Source organism: Carex rostrata, chromosome 8 (genome assembly GCF_964058835.1).
Source record: "Carex rostrata chromosome 8, lpCarRost1.2, whole genome shotgun sequence".
NCBI classification, from domain to species: domain Eukaryota; kingdom Viridiplantae; phylum Streptophyta; class Magnoliopsida; order Poales; family Cyperaceae; genus Carex; species Carex rostrata.
This window is the reverse complement of record NC_135925.1, coordinates 11,918,762-11,937,772: the sequence shown is the minus strand read 5'-3', so window position 1 is coordinate 11,937,772 and position 19,011 is coordinate 11,918,762. Positions and strand designations below refer to the sequence as shown.

The 19,011-nt window shown below is 36.6% G+C and overlaps 1 protein-coding gene across 1 annotated transcript in view; it reads right to left on the bottom strand.

Annotated features, from left to right (window-relative positions):
* Positions 1 to 6,865, bottom strand: part of LOC144558547 (uncharacterized) — a 42,799-nt gene extending 35,934 nt beyond the window's left edge. Inside the window, exon 1 of the mRNA XM_078307391.1 lies at positions 6,752 to 6,865. Coding sequence (XP_078163517.1) covers positions 6,752 to 6,865 — 114 coding nt within the window. The remainder of the gene's footprint in view (positions 1 to 6,751) is intronic.
* Positions 6,866 to 19,011: the final 12,146 nt, after the last annotated feature.

Here is a 19,011-nt window from a genome sequence, read left to right as displayed (position 1 = left end):
CAGCCCGAATACCACACTCCAATTCAAGGTGTTTCGCGCACTCTAGTAATATCTCTAGATGGAAGGATAATAGAGCATTGAAAACCCTAAAACAACACTCCAATTGAAGGTGTTTGGAGCACTCAAGTAGTGTCTCCAGATGGCAATATAATTGGCCATTTACAACCTGAATACAAAACTGCAATAGAAGGTGTTTGGGAACTCTAGAAATGTCTTCATTTGATAAGATAATAGGGCTTGTACAACCCATAGAAGACACTCTAATTGAAGGTGTTTGGTGCACTCCATTATTGTGACTCTAAATAGCAATATAATAGGGCACTTGCAACAGTAATATAACATTTCAATTGAAGGTATTTGGAGCACTCTAGTAGTGACTGTAAATAGCAAGATAATAGGACATTTACTATCCTAATACAACACTCCAACCGAAGGTGTTTGGAGAACTCTAGTAGTGACTCTATATAGCAAGATAATATGACATTTACAACCCTAATACAACACTCCAATTGAATGTGCTTGCAGCACTCTAGTTGTGACTCTATATAGCAATATAATAGGGCATTTACAATCGTAATACAACACTTCAATTGAAGGTGTTTGAAGCACTCTAATAGTGTCTCTAGATGGCATGATAATTGGACATTTACAACCCTAATACAACACTCCAATTGAAGGTGTTTAAAGCACTCGAATAGTGTCTCCAGATGGAAGGATAATAGAGCATTTAAAACACTAAAACAACACTTCAATTGAAGGTGTTTGAAGCACTCTAATAGTGTCTCTAGATGGCAAAATAATTGGACATTTACAGCCCTAATACAGCACTCCAATTGATGGTGTTTAAAGCACTCGAATAGTGTCTCAAGATGGAAGGATAATAGAACATTTAAAACACTAAAACAACACTCTAATTGAAGGTGTTTGGAGCACTCTACTAGTCATGGCAAGAAAATAGGGCATTTACAACTCTAAGACAACACTCCAATTGAAGGTGTTTGGAGCACTCTAATAGGGACCCTATATAGCAAGATAATTGGGCATTTGCAGCCCTAATACAACACTCCAATTGAAGGAGTTTCGAGCACTCTAGTACTGACTTTATATAACAAGATAAATATGGCATTTACAACCCAAATACCACACTCCAATTGAAGGTGTTTCGAGCACTCTAGTAATATCTCTAGATGGCAGGATAATAGAGCATTGAAAACTGTAAAACAACACTCCAATTGATGGTGTTTGGAGCACTCAAGTAGTGTCTCCAGATGGCAATATAATTGGCCATTTACAACTGTAATACAACACTGCAATAGAAAGTGTTTAGGAACTCTAGAAATGTCTTCATTTGACAAGATAATAGGGCATGTACAACCCTTAGAAGACACTCTAATTGAAGGTGTTTGGAGCACTATAGTGTCTCTATATAACAAGATAATAGGACATTTACACCACTAATACAACACTCCAATTGAAGTTGTTTGGTGCACTCCAGTAATGTGACTCTAAATAGCAAGATAATAGGGTATTTACAACAGTAATACAACACTCCAATTAAAGGTATTTGGAGCACTCTAGTAGTGACTCTTAATAGCAAGATAATAGGGCATTTACTATCGTAATATAACACTCCAGTTGAGGGTGTTTGGAGCACTTTAGTAGTGTCTCCAGATGGCAAGATAGTAGGGCATTTACAACTCTCATGAGACACTCCAAATGAATGTGTTTGGAGCACTCAAGTAGTGTCTCCATATGGCACAATAATAGGGCATTTGTAACCCTAATACTACACTCCAATTGAAGGCATTTGGAGCACTCGAGTAGTGTCTCCATATGGCACGATAATAGGGCATTTGTAACCCTAACACTACACTCCAATTGAAGGCATTTGGAGCACTCAAGTACTGTCTCCATATGGCACGATAATAGGGCATTTTTAACCCTAACACTACACTTCAATTTAACGCATTTGGAGCACTCAAGTAGTGTCTCCATATGGCACGATAATAGTGCATTTGTAACCCTCATACTACACTCTAATTTAGGTGTTTGGAGGACTCTAGTAGTGTCTCCAGATGGTAATATAGTAGGAAATTTACAACCCTAATATAACAATCCAAATGAATGTGTTTGGAGAACTCTATTAATGTCTTCATATGACAATATAATAGGACATTTACAATCATAATACAACACTCCAATTGAAGATGTTTGGGGCACTCTAGTAGTGTCTCCAGATGGCAAGATAATAGGGCATTTCCAACTCTCATAAAAAACTCCAAATGAATGTGTTTGGAGCACTCTAGTTGTGACTGTATATAACAAGATAATACGGCATTTAGTACCGGAATACCACACTGCAATTGGGCATTTACAACCCTAAGACAACACTCCAATTGAAAGTGTTTAGGGTTCTCGAGTAGAGTCTCCAGATGGCAAGATAATAGGGCATTTACATCCATAATGCAATGACTCTATATAGCAAGATAATAGGGCATTTACAACCCTAATGCAACACTCGAATTGAATGTGTTTGGAGCACTCTAGTTGTGTCTCCAGATGGCAAGATAATAGGGCATTTACAACTCTATGACAACACTCGAATTGAAGGTGTTTGGAGCACTCTAATAGCGACTCTATATAGCAAGATAATTGCCCCATTTGTAGCCCTAATTCAACACTACAATTGAAGGTGTTTTGAGCACTCTAGTAGTTACTTTATATAACAAGATAATATGGCATTTACAGCCCGAATACCACACTCCAATTTAAGGTGTTTCGAGCACTCTAGTAATATCTCTAGCCCGAATACCACACTCCAATTGAAGGTGTTTCGAGCATTGAAAATTATAAAACAACACTCCAATTGAAGGTGTTTGGAGCACTCAAGTAGTGTCTCCAGATGGCAATATAATTGGCCATTTACAACCCTAATACAACACTTCAATTGAAGGTGTTTGAAGCACTCTAATAGTGTCTCTAGATGGCAAGATAATTGGACATTTACAACCCTAATACAACACTCCAATTGAAGGTGTTTAGAGCACTCGAATAGTGTCTCCAGATGGAAGGATAATAGAGCATTTAAAACACTAAAACAACAGTTCAATTGAAGGTGTTTGAAGCACTCTAATAGTGTCTCTAGATGGCAAGATAATTGGACATTTACAACCCTAATACAACACTCCAATTGGTGGTGTTTAAAGCACACGAATAGTGTCTCAAGATGGAAGGATAATAGAGCATTTAAAACACTAAAACAACACTCCAATTGAAGGTGTTTGGAGCACTCTACTAGTGTCTCCAGATGGCAAGAAAATAGGGCATTTACAACTCTAAGACAACACTCCAATTGAAGGTGTTTGGAGCACTCTAATAGGGACCCTATATAGCAAGATAATTGGGCATTTGCAGCCCTAATACAACACTCCAATTGAAGGAGTTTCGAGCACTCTAGTACTGACTTTATATAACAAGATAAATATGGCATTTATAACCCAAATACCACACTCCAATTGAAGGTGTTTCGAGCACTCTAGTAATATCTCTAGATGGCAGGATAATAGAGCATTGAAAACTGTAAAACAACACTCCAATTGATGGTGTTTGGAGCACTCAAGTAGTGTCTCCAGATGGCAATATAATTGGCCATTTACAACTTTAATACAACACTGCAAAAGAAGGTGTTTAGGAACTCTAGAAATGTCTTCATTTGACAAGATAATAGGGCATGTACAACCCTTAGAAGACACTCTAATTGAAGGTGTTTGGAGCACTATAGTGTCTCTATATAACAAGATAATAGGACATTTACACCACTAATACAACACTCCAATTGAAGTTGTTTGGTGCACTCCAGTATTGTGACTCTAAATAGCAAGATAATGAGTTATTTACAACAGTAATACAACACTCCAATTGAAGGTATTTGGAGCACTCTAGTAGTGACTCTTAATAGCAAGATAATAGGGCATTTACTATCCTAATATAACACTCCAGTTGAGGGTGTTTGGAGCACTTTAGTAGTGTCTCCAGATGGCAAGATAGTAGGGCATTTACAACTCTCATGAGACACTCCAAATGAATGTGTTTGGAGCACTCAAGTAGTGTCTCCATATGGCACAATAATAGGGCATTTGTAACCCTAATACTACACTCCAATTGAAGGTGGTTGGAGCACTTTAGTTGTTACTTTATATAGCAAGATAATAGAGCATTTACAACCGTAATACAACACTCGTACTGAAGATATTTGGAGCATTCTAGTATTGACTCTATATAACAATATAATAGGGCATCTACAACCCTAATAAAACACTCCAATTGATGGTGTTGGGAGCACTTTCGTAGTATCTCTATATAGCAAGATAATAGGGCATTTACAGCCTTATTACAACACTCCAATTGAAGGTGTTTTGAGCACTCTAGTAGTGACTTTATATAACAAGATAATATGGCATTTACAACCCGAATACCACACTCCAATTGAAGGTGTTTCGACCACTCTAGTAATATTTCTAGATGGCAGGATAATAGAGCATTTAAAACCCTGAAACAACACTCCAATTGAAGGTATTGGGAGCACTTAAGTTGTGTCTCCAGATGGCAATATAATTCGCCATTTACAACCCTAATACAACACTGCAATAGAAGGTGTTTGCGAACTCTAGAAATATCTTCATTTGACAAGACAATAGGGCATGTACAACCCTTAGAAGACACTCTAATCGAAGGTGTTTGGAGCACTATAGTGTCTCTAGATGGCAAGATAATAGGGCATTTACACCACTAATACAACACTCCAATTGAAGTTGTTTGGTGCACTCCACTATTGTGACTCTAAATGGCAAGATAATATGGCATTTGCAACAGTAATACAACACTCCAATTGAAGGTATTTGGAGCACTCTAGTAGTGACTCTAAATAGCAAGATAATAGGGCATTTACTATCCTAATACAACACTCCAACCGATTGTGTTTGGAGCACTCTAGTAGTGACTCTATATAGCAAGATAATATGGTATTTACAATCTTAATACAACACTTCAATTGAAGGTGTTTGGAGCACTCTAATAGTGTCTCTGGATGGCAAGATAATTGGACATATACAATCCTAATACAACACTCCAATTGAAGGTGTTTAGAGCACTCGAATAGTGTCTCCAGATGGAAGGATAATAGAGCATTTAAATCACTAAAACAACACTCCAATTGAAGGTGTTTGGAGCACTCTCCAATTGAAGGTGTTTGGAGCACTCTACTATTGTCTCCAAATGACAAGATAATAGGGGATTTGCAACCCTAATACAACACTCCAGTTGAGTGTGTTTTGGAGCACCTTCGTAGTGTCTTCAGATAACAATATAATAGAGCATTTGCAACCCTATTACAGTGCTCCAATTGAAGGTGTTTGGTGCACTCTATTAGTGACTCTATATACAAGAGAATAAGGCATTTACAACCCGAATACCACAGTCCAATAGAAGGTGTTTGGAGCACTCTAGTAGTGTGTCCAGATGGCAATATAATAGGGCATTTATAACACTAATACAACTCTCCAATTGAAGGTGTTTGGTGCGCTCTTCTAGTGACGCTATATAACAAGTTAATAGGGCATTTGCAACCCTAATACAACACTCGAATTGAAATGTTTGTAGCACTCTAGTAGTGTCTCTACATGGCAAGATAATTGAGTATTTACAACCCTAATACAACACTCCAATTGAAGGTGTTTGGATTACTCTAATAGTGTCTCCAGATGGCGAGATAAAAGAGCATTTACAACTCTAATACAACACTCCAATTGAAGGTGTTTGGATCACTCTAGTAGTGTCTCTACATGGCAAGATAATTGAGCATTTACAACCCTAATAACTCCAATTAAAGGTGTTTGGAGCACTCTAGTAGTGTCTCCAGATGGCTAGATAATTGAGCATTAACAACTCTAATACAACACTCTAATTGAAGGTGTTTGGAGCACTCTACTGGTGTCTCCAGATGGCAAGATAATAGGCGATTTACAACCCTAATACAACACTCCATCTGAAGGTGTTTGGAGTACTCTAGTAATGTCTCAATATCACAAGTTAATAGGGTATTTACAACCCGAATATGACACTCCAATTAAATGTGCTTGGAGCACTCTAGTAGTGTCTCCAGATGGCAAGATAATAATAGGGCATTTACAACTCTAATACAACACTCCAATTGAAGGTGTTCGGAGCACTCAAGTAGTGTCTCCAGATGACAATATAATAGGGCATTTACAACCCTATTACAATACTCCAGTTGAAGGTGTTTGGAGCATTCCAGTAGTGACTCTATATATATGGCTTTTACAACTCGAATACCACACTCGAATTGAAGGTATTTGGAGCACTCTAGTAGTGTCTCTACATGGCAAGATAATTAGGCATTTACAACCCTAATACAACACTCCAATTGAAGGTGTTTGGAGTAGATGACAAGATAATAGGGCATTTACAACCCTAATACAACACTCCAACTGAAGGTGTTTGGAGTACTCTAGTAATGTCTCAGTATCACAAGATAATAGGGCATTTACAACTGGAATATAACACTCCAATTAAAGGTGTTTGGAGCACTCTAGTAGTGTTACAAGATGGCAAGATAATGTGACATTTACAAATCTAATACAACACTCCAATTAAAAGTGTTTGGAACACTCTAGTAGTGTCTCCAGATGGCAAGATAATAGGGCATTTACTTTATACTCAACTTTTCAATTGCCTTCTGCATAGCAACCAGCTTGGCAGTTAGAGCAGTGATCTGATCAACTTCAAATCGGTCGCCACCTCCAGCTCGAGTGTTATCGCGGCCAGACCACTGTTGGTTCTGAACCATGTTATCGATCTAATTCATCGCTTCGTGTGGTTCCCTTAACATCAGTGCTCCTCCTGCAACAGCATCAATAGATGTTCAAGTGCTTTCAGTTAAACCATCATAGAAAGTTTGGATCAACAACCAGTCAGGAATACCATGGTGTGGACAAGAATATTATAACTCCCTAAACCTTTCCCAATCTTCGTTCAGGGGTTCATCAGACCTTTGCCTAAAACTGGTCAGTTGGGTTCTTACATTGGCAGTTCTTTTCTGAGGGAAAAACCTAGTAAGAAAAGAATTAGTCAATTCCCTCCAGTTGGTAATGGAATCCCTTGGTAATGACCCTAACCATTTCTTGGCCTTGTTCCTAAGAGTAAAAGGAAATAATGCAAGTCTAGTGTAATCCACTGTTACCCCAATGGTCTTTATGGTGGTGCAGTATTCAAGAAAGGTTTGGAGATGCGCATGTGGATCCTCATGATCCAAGCCGTGGAAGGTATTTTGCTGCACTATGTTGACAACTCCCGGATTGAAGTTTGATTGCTGTCCCACAATTCTTGGTAGCCTGATTGCTCCCCTCACGTCTCTAGCTCTCGGCACATTGAACTCACGTAGAGTCCTTGGCACAAAGTCATGCATGTCCCTATCTTCTTGATCACTCAGATCCTCCTCTCTGTCTTTGTTCCCGTCGTTGCTCATTGTAGCTTTGCTTGAAGTAGGGCTCTCTCTTCCTGGGTGCCCGCGTATCAATTGTATAGTCTGTGTTGAGTGGTGTTCAAGTAGGGGCTGAGCGCACGGACCGTGTTGAGAGGTGGTGAGGAAACGGTTGGCTCTTGAGGAGTGGTTAAGAGTGGGCCTTTACTCCTCAGTTGATAATCACCCTTGGGAGGTGGTTTAAATGCCAGCTTTCCTGAAAGAGAGAAAAATAAAAGAGAACATACGGATTAAAATCTAGATTAACTAAAATAAGCAAGAATCCAGAAAATAAATTATGCCCTCCTCGGCAAGAGCGCTAAAAACTTGTTCACACAAAAGTGTATGCCCAAAGTTTCAGTATAGCAAGATATACCTTTTAAACCTTGGTTTGCAAGTGCACAATCCTATCGAGCAGTATATTCAGGTATCAATCCAAGGGACGGTTCAAGTAATAACCAGATTCTACTTAAGTTAATTAAAGACTAGAAGTGAGAAAAGTTGGTTTGGGTATTTATGTTTCCTAAATAGTTCAAGAACAATAATTAACTGCAAGGAAGAAAATAAACTTGGTTTAAATCAATAATAAAAAGGCATTTACAGGGATTCAGACTCATCTAAGTTCTGCCTCTCAGTCCCTAACACGGGCCGTGTAGTTTCCTACACAGGTCGTGTTGGGTTACATGGGCCGGGTACTGTCGTACACGGTCCGTGTAGACTTCGAGTTAATGCACCAGTTACTATTTCTTTGTGTTGTTCCTTTGTGTAAGGTTCTACTGACCAAACCTAATGTTCCTAAACCTCAACTCTCGTATATTGGTTCATAAAACTTGGTATGGAGTTGCAATATTTACCCTCGTCGGATTCTAGACCTCAACTTTTATATTGGTCCGAATTACCTAGTTGCTTGTTTGGTATTCTAAAGGTAACCTCTTATCTGTCAATAAGAGAAAATGTTCACCTTTCAGCTACTATTTGGTTTCACCTTTCGGATCACTAAATCTATCTCATGTACTTAGTTTTGGTTGAAAGATTATAAAGGTTGAAATGTGCTTTAGATGTGATCATGCATCTAGTGACAAACCAATAAAAATCAAACAATTTCATATAAGCAATTAAAATCAAACACAATCAAGCAAACACAAATTCCAACACAAAAATCCAATAACTATCATGCAAAACAAAACATTAGATTACATCTTAACCCTAGAAACAAAGAAATCTACTCAAGCATAGTTCTAAAACAAGTAAAACAGATAAGAGTATGAGAAATCATGATAAAACCCAAAGAAGAAGAAGATCCATAACAAAACTTGCGTCTTTTGCTTCTCAACTAAGCATCCAAGCAATACCCGTCAATCCCAAAACCCTAGGAATGCTTCTCTGCTCCAGAATGAGGTCTCTGGTGCAAGAAATCTCGCTTATATGCTTTTCTGGCCGACCTTCCTTTAATAGGCCTTGTTTCTAGATTCTGGATATGTTTTCGGATTTGCCTAACACGGCCCATACAATATCCTGTCTGGGCTGTGTGCTTGTGTTTCTTCTATGGTCGAGTCAGCGGTCGAGTCTATGGTCAAGTCGAGGTTGATACGGGCCGGACAAGATGTTGTACGGGCCATGTAAAAACTTCTCAAATTCTAGGTTCTCCTCGATTTCGCCTGATTCCTGCAAAATAAGAACAAACTTGCAGGTTTTGGTACAAAATATAGGTCGGCATATAGATAAGTTTGCGAGATATCAGCAACCCTAATACTACACACCAATTGAAAGTCTTTGCAGCATTCTAATAAGTGTCTCCATATGGCACGATAAGATGGTAGTTGCAACCTTAATACAGTACTCTAATTGATGATTTTGGAGCACACTATAAGTGTCTCTATATGGCAAGAGAAGAGGGTAATGGCAAACCTAATGTAACACTCCGATTGAAGTTTTTTGTAGCACTCTAGTAGTGTCTTCATATGACAACAAAAGAGGATAGTTACAACCCTAATACAACACTCCAATTGAAAGTCTTTGGAGCACTCTGGTAGTGTCTCGATATAGCAAGAGAAGATGGTAGTTGCAACCCTAATACAATACTCCAATTGAAGGTGTTTGTAGCACTCTAGTAGTGTCTCCAGGTAGCAAGAGAATAGGGTAGTTGCAACTCTAATACAACGCTCCAATTTAAGATGTTTGCAGCACTCTATTATTGTCTCTATATGGCAAGAGAAGAGGGTAGTTGCAGTTCTAATAGTACACTCCAATTGAAGCTCTTTGCAGCGCACTTGTAGTGTCTCCATATGGCAAGAGAAGAGAGTGGTTGCAACCTTAATACAATAATCTAATTGAAGGCCTTTCCAGCACTATAGTAGTGTCTCCAAATGCCAAGAGAAAGAGTAGTTGCAACCCTAATACAACACTCTAATTGAAGGTCTTTGCAGCATTTTAGTAGTGTTCCTATTTTGCGAGAGAAAATGATGGTTGTAACCCTAATACAATACTCCAATTGAAGGTGTTTGCGCACTCTATTAGTGACTCCATATGGCAAGAGAACTAGGTACTTGCAACCCCAATACAACACTATAATTGAATGTCTTGCAACACCCTAGTAGTGTCACCATATGGCAAGAGAGGAGGGTAGTTGCAACCCTAATGCAACACTCCAATTGAAGATATTTACAACATACTAGCAGTGTCTCCATATGGCAAGAGAAAAAGGTAGTTGAATCCTAATACAACATTCCAATTGACGGTCTTTGCAGCACTCTAGGAGTGTCTACATATGCCAAGAGAAGAGGGTAGTTGCAACCCTAATACAACGTTTCAATTGAATGTTTTTGTAGACTTGTAGTATATCCAGATGGCTAGAGAAGAGGATAGTTGTAACTCAAATACAACTCTCCAATTGAAAGTCTTTGCAGCACACTAGTAGTGTCCCCATATTGCGAGAGAACATGGTTGTTGCAACCCTAATATAACACTCCAATTGAAGGTCTTTGCAGCACACTACTAGTGTCCCCATTTGGAAAAAGAAGATGGTAGTTGTAATCCCAATACAACACTCCAATTGAAGGTTTTTGTACCATTCTAATAGTGTCTCCATTTGACAATAGAAGATGGTAGTTGCAACCCTAATACAATACCCCAATTGAAGATCTTTGAATCACCCTAGAAGTGTCTACATATGGCAAGAAAAGAGGGTAAAGGAAACCCTAATGCAGCACCTGAGGGCAATGATTATTCACCTTCTGATGATGATAATTTATTTGTTTGTTTAGGAAAAACAACCCTGTTTTGGATTTTGTTATCACTGATGATGAATATGTGTCTGTTTAGGAACAAGAATCCCATTTTGGATTTTTTTTATCAGTGATATCTAAGTGTCCTTAATTTTGTAACGCCTCTTGTATGATGTGAATACAACTTCCTGTATTAATTATATATATGATACAATTAGTTGTTTTTGTTTATATTAATTTTCTATTCATATTAGCTTGTATGGTTTTATATTATTTATTGTTATCTACTATTGGGTGTTATTTAATATACATGGATGGATATATAATATATATACAGAGGCTAGACCCTAATAAAAGTACAATTAAAAACATATATTCACATAAATTACCAATGGCTCAAAATTAGTAACAGATGGCATAGATAAAGTAATCAAGAGACCTGCCAAATGTCAACACAGTCAAACAGATGGTGTAAGTGCATCTGTCATCGGTTGAACAACGTAAGAGATGGCATTCAAAGATCAACGGCATCAAATATCAAACACCGTATGTAGGTTCTCCATCAGTTCATTAGTAGATCCGATGGTGTTTCTATATTAAACAACTTATTTAATGATCGAAAAACTATTATTCCCATCTGTCCCTAATTTTCATCTGATGGCGTTGGAGTTGAGCGCTATCGGTTTGAGTCGATAGCATATGTGTACATATTTTCTATCGAGGCGATATGTAATGGTTCAGAAATTGATGGCGGAATGTGATTTCAACCGATGGTGAAGTGTTCTTCGGTAGTAATGAAGATAGTAAAAAAGATATCAAAACACTCATTTTAATGTCCAATTTTTATAGCAAACATTCATTCTATACACACTAAACATCTCTAAAAAAATTGTTCAGCTGACCGCCCAACAGTGGGGCGGTTTGCTGCAAAAAAAAAAAAAATTAGAGATGTTTAGTGTGTATAGAATTAATGTTTGCTATAAAAAATGGTACTCTACATGTTCGAAAAATAAAAATGAAAAACTTAATTGGAAACTTCAACTCAAGTTTGGATGCTCTTTCCTTTGTTTTTTGGCAACTTTGGATATGCATTTGTCAATTTTATGTCCCCAATGGGTGCCTAGTGGCTATTCAAGTATTTGCAATATAATATGACAAATTTAGAATGCCTCTTCAAAGTAATATAATCTTATTGATATAACAACACATAATTTGTCTATGATTACAATATACTTATCTAGGATAGGTGCCATATAATATACATTTTAGATGAAAATATTAAAATCTCTCTAAAAAAAAAGTTATTGTTTGGTAAACATCTATAAAAAAAAAATCACAATCATTTTAAAACTAGTATATGTTTGCTACTTGCTAGTATAAATTAGTTTGTAGCTTGGTAGAGATCTGAATATATTAAGATCTCTAAATTAAAAAAAAAGTACCATAGCTGACCGCTCAAATCCTGGGCAGTTGGGGTATTTTTGAAAAAAAATCAGCCCAGAGAGGGTGTTCGGCAAGAGTCACAAGCTTAAAATTTAAGCTGCACTAAGGAGCACCCGTTCGGCAATAAAGTTGGAGAATTACTTTCTTACGAAGACCTTAAGCTTGGCAAATTACTTAAGCTATGTAGAACTATGACTTAAAATCTTGGGCAGGCTTAAGAAAAGAGGGCAAAAAGAGCACTAAGAAAGTAGTTTTAAGCTTGATAAATGAGCACCCGTTCGGTGAGCTTCAGACTCTTTAGATCACTAAGGAGATCTAAGTCATGGTTGCCAAATACTACCAGAGGATATATTTGTTGGGTTTATTTTGTTGGAGGGTATTAATAAAAACCAGGTCATTAAGTCCAATAATAATTGGATGAATTTAGGGTTTAGGGTTTAAAATTGGATGAGTTTCATAGAGATTAATCCATTAAAATAAATATTTAATACAATAATCAAATTATTAGAAGATCCGTCAGATGATATTTGAAAATTAAAATGGACAGAAATAAGACTCTACTTTTAAAATGATGTCATCATGTAAAGCTTCGGACTGATGCTTTTACGGAGCAGCGATAAATGTACAGAGGGTATTTGAGATTCGTGACAGGTTAAATCAGACAGCGGGGATTCTTCGTTCGTAGAGTAAGGTACCCTGCTGAATCTGAACTCAAATTAATCGGTTTGTTTAGAATATGTATGTACATGGAATATTCGTTTCCAGATTCGTACTAAATTGAAACAGACGATCTAGATCTCATTCTACACGGTCACATGCTGCATTGAATCTGATTCACTGGCCTACTGTTCTCTCTCCTGTATCCACGAGAAAAGAAGAAAAGGGTCGCCTATACATCAGATGAGCATTCCAGATTCGTACTAAATTGAAACAGACGATCTAGATCTCATTCTACACGGTCACATGCTGCATTGAATCTGATTCACTGGCCTACTGTTCTCTCTCCTGTATCCACGACACCACGAGAAAAGAAGAAAAGGGTCGCCTATACATCAGATGAGCATCTCTCTCTGATTGGATGCGCGAGAAGCAGATTGGAGGAGAATTAGGAAAACAAGAAAAATTTAAGACAGGAACTAAATCATTCTGAACCGGTTTTTTTTTAAAGAACGCTTCTCCGGTTTAAGACAAAAACCAGTTAATAATCCGGTTTTTATCTGTTCATTAACAAGAAACGATCATCTAACTGAAACAAACTGAAAATAATCCGGATCCAACTTACACTCAAAATTGTCCGGTTCGGCCAATTTGTTTAACACTGGTTGTTACTTGTTACAATTACCATTCAAATTTTATAGAAACTTTTCACTCTGTTAGGGGAAATGTTATGTATACCCCTCGAAAACTCCCTATAAAATTTATAATATTATATTAACCATTCTAAATTTCAAAAACTCACAAATTTACTCAATTAATTAACTTTTCTATTAAAACTCATTTGAAATTTATAAAGTATTTATTTGATCCTTCATTAAAAATATATATATATATATATATATATATAGTTTGTGTATGAAAATATTTCTTCATCTAACTAATCAGTTTATGAGGACAAATGGTTCATTTCTTTACTTGTAATGCATATATAATGAGATTTAGGCATGTGATTGTGTGTGTCACAAGAAAATAAATCATTTGTTATCCAAACCGACTAATTTAATGACTAAATATCTCTTAAGCATGCTACATATTCTTTTTTATTTCTTTATAAACACTTGATTTCTTCACTCCAACTGTCGAATTCTGCTTCTTTCAATAAGTCACATTCCCTAATTAGTTTAAATTATATGGATCGATCACTTCTGATCCTGGTCCTAAGTTATATAATTCTCTGTCCCAAGGGCTGTGGTGTCCTTAATCAATGTTAACTGCTCAATCTTATAAACATAACCCTTGCTTTGTCAAAGATCTAGTTCATCTCCTATAAAATTAAAACTCAACATAAGTTGTTTTGTCAAAGATTTAGTTCATTTCCTCTAAAATAAAAACTCATCATAAGATTATAGATATATACTGTTATCTATATAGTCAAATTAAGAATAGACCTAAACCCATCTGTTGATATCTGGATCTGTATCCTCTCAGGTACCTAACGCAGTTGTAATAGACAGCCCAGATTTAATTTCAGCCGGTGGGTGATCGGAATAGCAGTAGGGGGCAGTATCGATCATTTGTGCTTTGAGATTCATGCCAGGTTAAAAATTCCAATTTCATACCGTCCAGTTCTATTCTACTCAGCCAGGTACGTAACCTGAGGGTATTCGAATTCGTTGATATCTATGGTGACGTTCGGCAACAATAAAACTGAGAATGGTGAACAGAAAAGAAAATAGGAAGATTTTTTCTACTTTATTCCAATTAGATTCAGTACTATATAATAGACTCAGAAAAAAAGCACCGCCCCCCCAGGCCCCTCTCATTTCTATAAAATAAGAATCATATTCCATAAACCCCCATCAAATTATATATTCCAATCAAATAGAATAGAGAGGGGCCTTTGTACAATATGGGGTGGAGTTGACTCCAAAATTTCCTCTTTATTTCACATTTTTCTATTCTGTCATCACCATACACTGTTTTATTTTATTCCAAGCATGTTGGACAGCTATTTCACTCAATTTTAATTTATTTTATAGTGTCGAACATGACCTATATACTGTTATTTGTTGGAGTTTGTTGAAGAAAAGTTGTTGTTATATATATATATATATATTTTTTTTATAGTTAGTGGTTTTAAATTCTAACTAATAATTTCATTAATAAAAAAAAAAAAAAGACAAACAAACTTATAACGAGTCAAATAACTTTAAATCTAAATTCACTCTTTATTCTCACAAAATCTTTCAAACTACTCTAAATAACTCTAATCTCACTTATATACACTCATAATTACCTTATTATATTTCTCTTATCGCTCTCTACGACCGAATCCGTTTTTTCGACAACCGCCGCGCTCCGATGACCGAATCTACTCACTTGTGCTCCGATTAAGATGACGTAGAGACTCAATGCTCTGAACTCCGACGATACCACGCTCTCGGTTCTAATCAGCTCCGGTTCCTCCCTTCTCTCTCATTCTTCTCTCCTGTCAAAGTAGAGGCGAGAGAAAGAGGAGGCATTTTGTCAAAAGAGAAGCCTAAAAAAAGTGATAGAGAAGTGGATTGAAAGTAGATGTGTGTTGGAAGAGGAGAGGAGAGAAGGCGTGCCTAGGGTTTGATATCACCTAGGGAGCTCTTTTGCCTTCTAATATTTTATTATTATCGTTGTTGTTATATTTTCATCAAGATGAACACTTCAATTTATTATGGAAGAAATATTGATTCGAAAGTTATAAGTTCATAAATTTAAGGTCCTCATCAAGGCACTTGTTGTATAAATAATTTCTGAAAAGTAGAATATAAAGAGGTGCCAATCACATCTTTAGCAAATGCGCTTGTTTGGTGTAATCAATTCGCTTATAACGAACTCCATTATTAATTTTGGTGTCTCCTCTCTTAATTGCTTGGTTAGTATTTTTTTTTATTAGTTGGCTTTTGTACTTCTTACATTGTTGGTATTTTTATTTTTTAATAATGTTGTAGATAAAATAAATTTGGTAAACTTCAGATGTCAACATGATAAATCTATAAAAGGTACATTTAAGTTATCTATTCCAGTGTTGTAAATAACGGTATGCAGTCGTCAGACGGACAGGGTGCCACCAAGTGATTAATCGAAAATAATCGGTTATAATTAGAAATAATAGGTCGATTATTCGGAAAAGTTCATGACAGTTTAATCACCGCCAACGACCATACGGCCGATTAATCGGTCTAAACGGACTTTTTTTACAACACTGATCTATTCATCTCTCTGTAGGTCACTTTTTAAGTCCAACAACTATTTTTGAAGTCTTTGTTTTTGTTGTTACAAGCTATTTAGTGATACAAAATGTTGTTACGTTTTGATATGTTTATTAGTAATTCGGAACATAGTTTAAAGTCTAAGATTAATTAAGCAGCCAATTCAATCCATTAACTTAATGTGAGTGGTATGAAGGATGCATGTACAATATAAAATCATACTAAAAAATAATTTGGTGTTTTGACTCTTTTATTGGTCATCCTAGGACGTCTAGTTGCGTTAGTAGCTAGCTAAAATGTTAAAAAGGACTTAATTAATTAATTACCTGAGTAGGGTTGAAATGTCTTATATCTTTCATGTTATATTTGTGTCTTATGTTTTTATTTTTTTTGTCAAAAGTTAAATAGTCGATATAAACCGTTCAATATTATCTTCATATTAAATATGCTTGGAGACCAACTTTTTATAATTTTTTTGAAACTTTTTTACTTTTTTTTATATAGATATAAAATTATTATTTTTAAATAGATAAAAATGTGAGTTACGAATGAGATATAAAGACATGAAGCATTTAAAACCTGCTCTTATTTAAGAAACTAAAATATTCATCGATAATTAATAGAATGGCTCAAACTTTTCAACTTAATAATAAGAGGACCTTCTAAAATTGGACAGACAACTAAAAAAGGGATAAGCACACCAAGTTATTCATGATAAATATATTTTATGCATAATTATACAATTCAAATTCGCCTTTTATTATTTTGGAGTTTAAATTATAAATTAAGGTCAAAACAATTTTAGCGGCCATTTTTATTAATATCCCTAAAAAAAATAAAATTTTTAAAAATGTCCCGGTTCCTCATTTTTTATTAAAAATGCCCTAAACGCCTGGGCCTGGGGCGGCCCAAAACAGCCAGTGAGGCGCCCCCCCTAGTGGCGCTCCATATCCCCAGTGAGGCGCCACTCCCTGGGGCGCCTCACTGGTATTTGGTTTTTTTTTTTTTTTTTTTTTTTTTTGAGAAATAGGATTTTGATTTGAATAATTTTGTTTAAAATAGTGTTTAGTTTATGTATATGTGTATGTGTATGTCAAAAAATAAAATCCAGATACTATTTTAGAACTGTAGTTATTTCTATCATATTCAAAAATAATGCAGCCCATGTTCAACCTAAATAGCAGGAATTTAAAATTCATAAAATCCAGATACATTACTAAATAATACAGTACCGTCGAGTCCATAGAATAAGGTAACATAAAATTCATACAGCAACAACCAGTTCAAATAGCAATTATACAAACCGTTACATTTAAAACATAAAATACTACAACAACATACAGTTCGGGTCTAAGCCTTACGAGATGAGGAGCTTGCTCCCTTTTTTTCCTCAGCCCGACGGACGCACGCAGGACACTCCCACGTAGTGAGACGAGCGTCATTCAGCAGATCTGCATGCGGGTCCATGCAATTGGGATGAACAGCTTTGCCACATTTATAACAGAAGAACATATCCACCATATCTCCGTTCAGCTCACATAAGCAGCACTGTCCCCATCCAGGTGGAGGGACCCTGTCCACCCAGCCTTCCATCAGCATTTTTCTAATTGATGGATCAAGAGTGCTCAGAAATTCTTCATTATTTTTGGGTGAAAATAATCTTTCCAAATTCCTCATCGCGTAGGCTTCAGCCGTCCAAAAATTATTAATGAGTGCTCTTTTTGCTTCGCGTTCGGTTTCAGTTCTTCCTCTATTTTTTCCAACTTTGGGTGCCATTATAACTAGGGTTTCAAGTGACAGCAATTGATTAGGAAGGCTAATTATGTGCGTAATTAAATACTAACTGTACAGTAATCAACGGCTAATTAGAAAATAATTAGAAAATATATAAAAAATAATTGAAATAAATATTTTAAAAATAATTAAAAGAAATATTTAAAAAATAATTACAAAAAATATTTAAAAAATTATTAAAAAATTATTTAAATTACCTGTAGCTGTAGTCGCCCAGAAAATCGCCCGAAATCGCCTTGAGCGCTTTCTCCCTTCTTTCTGCCTTTGAGGTGGAAGGTAGATTGATGTTGGAGTGAGAAGAGAGAGAGAGAAAAAACGAATAAATAGGCATCCCTAGTGGACCGCCCGTGGCCCAGGCGGTCAGGACCCTAGCAAACCGCCCCTGTCACAGGCGGTCTGCTGGGAGTGTGGGTCGCAAATAGTGAAGAAATTGTAATTACTTGAATATAATTTCTTAGTTTGAATGTAATTACTTGAAGTATACATGTGCTGCTTTTAATTATATTGTTGAACTTTAATTGTATTGTTGAACTTTAATTGTATTGTTGAACTTTAATTGTATTGTTGAACTTTAATTGTATTGTTGAACTGTGTTATAATAATGAAATGTAAAGTGCAAACAACATAATACCAACATGAACATAAAATAAAAAAACGTAATGTCAACATAATACAGCAGTCCCATAGTCAAAATACTACAGTCAGAAATATATCACAATAAACAAAAACTCTACAATCATCATCTTCGTCTCCTTCCGGATAGAGACAACCTAGGAGCCGCTACGCCCTTGCCATGCCTGTGCGGCTGCACGCGCCTCTGCGGACTCACATCTCGGAGTGCATCCTCTCCCAAATCCTCCTCATCGTCCCCCATATCCTCATCCTCGTCCCCCGTATACATGTGCTGCGTACCTGTCCTGGCTGCCCGTGGATCAAATCCAGCAGCTGACTCTGCATTGGCGGGCTGTGTACGCAGCTCCCATGGATCTTGCTCCCAGCTTGCAGAATACGTGGAAGGAGGCGGTGCGCCAAATAATGCAGAGACAAAGCCATCTGCAGTCTGAGATGAACTCCCACCAGCCTCAAAGTCATGCTCCATCTCCACTCCATA